Source organism: Homalodisca vitripennis, chromosome 3, assembly GCF_021130785.1.
Source record: "Homalodisca vitripennis isolate AUS2020 chromosome 3, UT_GWSS_2.1, whole genome shotgun sequence".
Lineage (NCBI taxonomy): Eukaryota > Metazoa > Arthropoda > Insecta > Hemiptera > Cicadellidae > Homalodisca > Homalodisca vitripennis.
In genome coordinates, this window is record NC_060209.1 from 107,301,954 (window position 1) to 107,306,549 (window position 4,596).

The following is a 4,596-nucleotide window of genomic DNA, read 5'->3' on the forward strand; positions in this document are numbered from 1 at the left end:
AAACAGGCCATTGACGCTATAAAACTAAAGATGCAGAAAACAGTCAGTCATGCATAACTTAACCTAATAAAAACTATAAAACTTAACAATCAATAAATACAAGCTAATAAATAAAACATGCAATAAAATATAATAAATAGTCCAATAAATAGAAAATCAATAATTAAAATTGGGACAGTTGATGAGCGACTAACCCACGTACTGCCGGATGCCCGTTATGTGTTCTATGTAGATATCCCGGCTCCACTTGATGGCCTCGGAGACGCAGCGCCGGGCCAGGGCAGCACCTCTGCGGCGGTCAACTCCCAGGCGGCTGAGGGTGGTCCAGTTGGCGGAATCCCAGGCGCCTAAGGACCCCACCACGAAGGCATCTTAACGGTTTGTCCGGTAGCCCCCAGCCGAGAGCAGTCGCGCCACAGGAGCGTACTTCTCCATCTTCTTCTCCCTGGCCGTCGTCACCGACTGCCCAACCGTCTTCATAGGGCACCGTGACGTCGACTACACGTACACTCTTGTTCCTCCGGTCGATCGTCACGATGTCCGGTCGGCAGCTAGCCACCTCCTCCGGGACCTCCACGTCCGGCACGAGCTCCTGGAAAGGCACCCTCTTGTCGAGTCGAGTCTCCATCTCCCGAGGGTGCCCATGGATCTCTAATGACAGCAGCTCCAGGATGGCATCGTGCCTTCTTGTGATGGCGGGCGTCATTGACAGGCAATGACACAGCACGTGGGCAGTCGTCTCATCGAATCTTCCGCATCTTCTGCAACGGCGGTCTTCATTGCCCACCTCCCACCTCCGGCACCCGTTCAGCGGCAAGGTGTTCAGCCGTGCCCGGTGAATGAACCGCCAGTCGGCGAAACGGGTGTGTGGTCCTCCACGCATCATGTGATTGGAGGTGGGGCACGTCGACACGACTCGAGCCACCCTGCCTTGGTCCGGCTTCGCGGCAAGGGTAGCCCGGCCGTGGAGCTGCAGTGCTCGCCGCAGTGCCGACGCCAAGGACCTCCGGCTCCTCCCGTCCACGGTGATTGGCCGTCCCGTACCAGGCATCGTCAGCTGGAATGTCCGCCGCTCCTCACATCCACCCCACCGGAGCGTAGGCAGACGCTTGGAGAGGCGGTTTCTCGCCGTCCGGGCCGCAGAGAAGGTAGTGGCGACATTGGAATTCCCCGTCGCGTCCCCGTTGAGGTAGTCGACGAGTCGTTCCACGCTGGTCCGGGCGGCAGAGCGATGACCAGTAGATACGGCCAGGCCCTCCAGGGCAAGACGGGAGATTTTCGGGTCGGGGGATATCAGGAGCCGGAACGCATGCCCCACTGCGGCTAAGTCGGCTTGGTCGGAAATCGGAAGCAGTCCCGCGCCGCCCCACGATGGTGGGAGCTCGACCAGCTCCACGCTGGCTCGCGAGGGGAGACCGAGGGTCCTCTTGCCTTCCGCCGCCCTCATCAAAGAGTCCAACCCCTTTAAGGCGGTCTTTTTGATCCTCGCCGTCCTGAGGTTGAAGTCCAGCTGGGGGACTACGAATGTCCTGACCGCGTCCAACTTCTGCCATGGCGCGAGCCCACTGGCAAAAATTTTAGCGGTCTCCTCTTCCAGCCTGGCAATGGTGGCCACTGGGGTCTGGTCACCTCTCATCCCAGTGGGCACACCAAGGTGGTCATAGGTATCTCCATCCTCATGGACGCGGCGGGGGGGAGCCGTAGATGGTGAACGCGGTTGGCCTCACGGTTCTGCCGGCGACATGAAGTGTCGCACACTTCTCAGGCTTGAACCTGAGGCCAACCCAGGTCGCAGCCGAAGAAACGGAGTCCAGCAATGCTTGGAGCGAAGCCTCCAACCTAGCCACGATGGCCAGATCATCAGCATAGGCCAATTACGCTGATCCGCTCCCCGTTGCAGCGACACACCGTGCTCCCCCTCCAATGGAGTACTGGGCGGATTAGGTACTCCATGACGAGGTTAAAGAGCACCGGAGACAGAGGACAGCCCTGGCGGACTCCAGCCTGGAAGGAGATGGCTGGAGTGACCCCACCAGAGTGCCTGATGGTCGTAGCACTCCCCTCGTACAGATCTTTGATTAGGACCCAGCTGGGCCTCCGTGAGGCCCGCACTACGCAATGCCGTCACAACAGCCGAGTGAGGGACACTCCCGAAGGCATTAGCCAGGTCGAGCCACGCTACACATAGTTCCCCACCCCGTCGTACGTGCCTCAGCCAGCAGCTCCTGGAGCACAAAATTATGCTCCAAGCAGCCCTCGGACGCAGTAAAACCCCTTCTGCGCCCAAGATAGGAGGCGATTGTCAGACATCCACGATGAGAGGCGATGAGCCAATACACTGCAAACTGCAGAACAGTTTGCCTGCAGTGTCTGACAGCTCAATGGGCCGCCAGTTGGTGATCTCATCGGGGCCCCCTTCTTGTGAATCAGCACCGTGGATGAGACCTTCCACGACGGCGGGAAGCGGCCGGCCGCCAGACAGATGTTAAAGATGGCGGAAAGCACGTGGCCAGATGGGTCACACGGCGGCGCCAGATGCCATACTTTAACGCCATCCGGGCCCGGAGCGGTGTTGGCGGTTCTCCGGAGCATCTTCGCTACTTTCCCTCGGCTCGGTCCGGTCTAGTAGCGGGGGCGGGGAAGCCGCAGCGGGTATCGTACAGCCAGGGGGAGGCTCAAACGGCACAGCCAACCTTCGCCGAGTACGATGAGGTAAAATAAGCCATAATGGCTTCCTCCGCGATGGAACAAATCGGTGAGGAGGCCTCTAGAAACCTCCCTCATGACTCGCTTGGGGGGCAGTCCGATATAAATTTTGGATTCGCGTCGCCTCGCGCACATCGCGGTCGCCGTCGCGGCGCGGACGCCGGGGTCTAGATGGACGATTTCCCCCCGGCCGCGGCTGTCGCGGGGGGATCGGTGCCGGCGACAGTGACGTCACCAGTTCCTCCAGAGTGGCCAAGAAGGCGGCCCACTCCATGCCAGGGGTGAATTTGGCAAGCCACTCTCTCTGCCATGGCGTTAACTTCTCCCTCGGTGAAGCGGGAGGGTCCGTTGGCGAGGGGGGTGGCCCAGGTGGGGACGGTGGAGGGGGGGACCCTGGCAGAGGCCGATCTCTCGGCGATAGGCCGAGTGGTGGAGTCACCGGGAGCGACAAGTCGCCGGGTGGAGACCGCACTGGGAGCGGAGGTGAAATGCTCTCCACAGAGCTTACCGACCCGCCCATGCGGCCGCGACGCCGCATGGCGCCTCAGCAGTATCAGAACCAAGCGGCTAATTTTGTCCCTTTTAATTATATCTGTTTTGTGAGAGTTTCTTTAAAACGTGACCAACCGAACAAATTGTTGTTCTCTGAAAATGTATTGAATGGAGGAACACCTGGGCTCTCCCAAGTCAGTCCAACGATAAAGTTCTTTGCATCATTTTCTAACATCTAATGGATTTTAATATTAATTGTCCGCCGTCTGGAGCAAAAGCCTCAAACGAATTGAAACTAGAAAATACTGCACTGAGAGAGTATAGTGAGTTTTATGTTTGTTCCTCAGACCAGCGTTTCTCCTCTTACATCGTTTGTTTCGAATCAACATTTGCCAAATAAAAACGCCTTTTCTCAAGGTAAACCCGAGAGATCAATTTGGTTTTCTTATGTTATGTGCTGTAACAAATTTTATAATTTTATCGTTCTGTTATGTTCAGGTCTACAAATACAGGTTTCCCTCTAATTTTTACGACTGGAACAACAGATAAACAAAACACGGGTCTGGATCCTAGGTGGCCTATTGCTTTATCTATCCGGTACAGATATGCTTGCATGTCGCATTTCGACTCAACAAACATATAGTCATCAAAAGCAAAAGAACCTGCAACAAACGAATTTAAACCATACGTCTTAAGCAAGAAAAAAATAACGAGATAAATAATAAAAAGCTCACCATCGATGACAAAGAATTGCGAATTCTAGCATACTACTTAAAACTTCAACAAAGCTGTTATAAAATTAAGGCTTATTAGGTTTTTAAAAATATTTGCCACTCAAAGGTCCACCAAAACGTTAGCTGTGGCACAGCGATTAAATTTTTACATCTATAAATTCTGTGAACTAGACGAATTTCTAGACTGATACAGAAAAGGTATTACACAACCATCATTAATGAAACGTTGGCTGGTTTTATTTAATTTCCGAGGGCACAAAAATAGATCTTATGTGCGTTGATAATTAATGAAGTAATGCTGATGTTGTTGAATATTGAATGGTTGGGAAAGTACTTTAAAACACACACACCCAGTCACGCGCCCGCACGCACACGCTTATATATACATATATTGAGGAATAAATTTGCTGAATGTTTACCATAATGCATGGAACATGCTAGTTTGTGAGTACAATCAAAGAATTGTCTGCCAATTTTGTTAAGAAGCAACTTAAGGAAATGAAAAAATAACTCATTTCATTAAAGTTATTTTAATCGTCAGATAATGAATAAAATTTTTGTTTGGCGATAGTCTCATTCACAAAACGATCTACTCAACTGATGAATCCACAACAAATCTCATTTCAAAAATAATGAGATTTCCCTCTGAATAAGACAATTAGAA

General features: G+C 52.7%; 1 protein-coding gene across 1 annotated transcript; it reads right to left on the minus strand.

Annotated features, from left to right (window-relative positions):
- Positions 1-298: 298 nt before the first annotated feature.
- On the minus strand, positions 299-1,636 carry LOC124358310 (uncharacterized protein T26G10.4-like). Its single transcript, XM_046810607.1, has one exon. The coding sequence runs from the start codon at positions 1,634-1,636 to the stop codon at positions 299-301; it is 1,338 nt and encodes a 445-aa protein (XP_046666563.1).
- Positions 1,637-4,596: the final 2,960 nt, after the last annotated feature.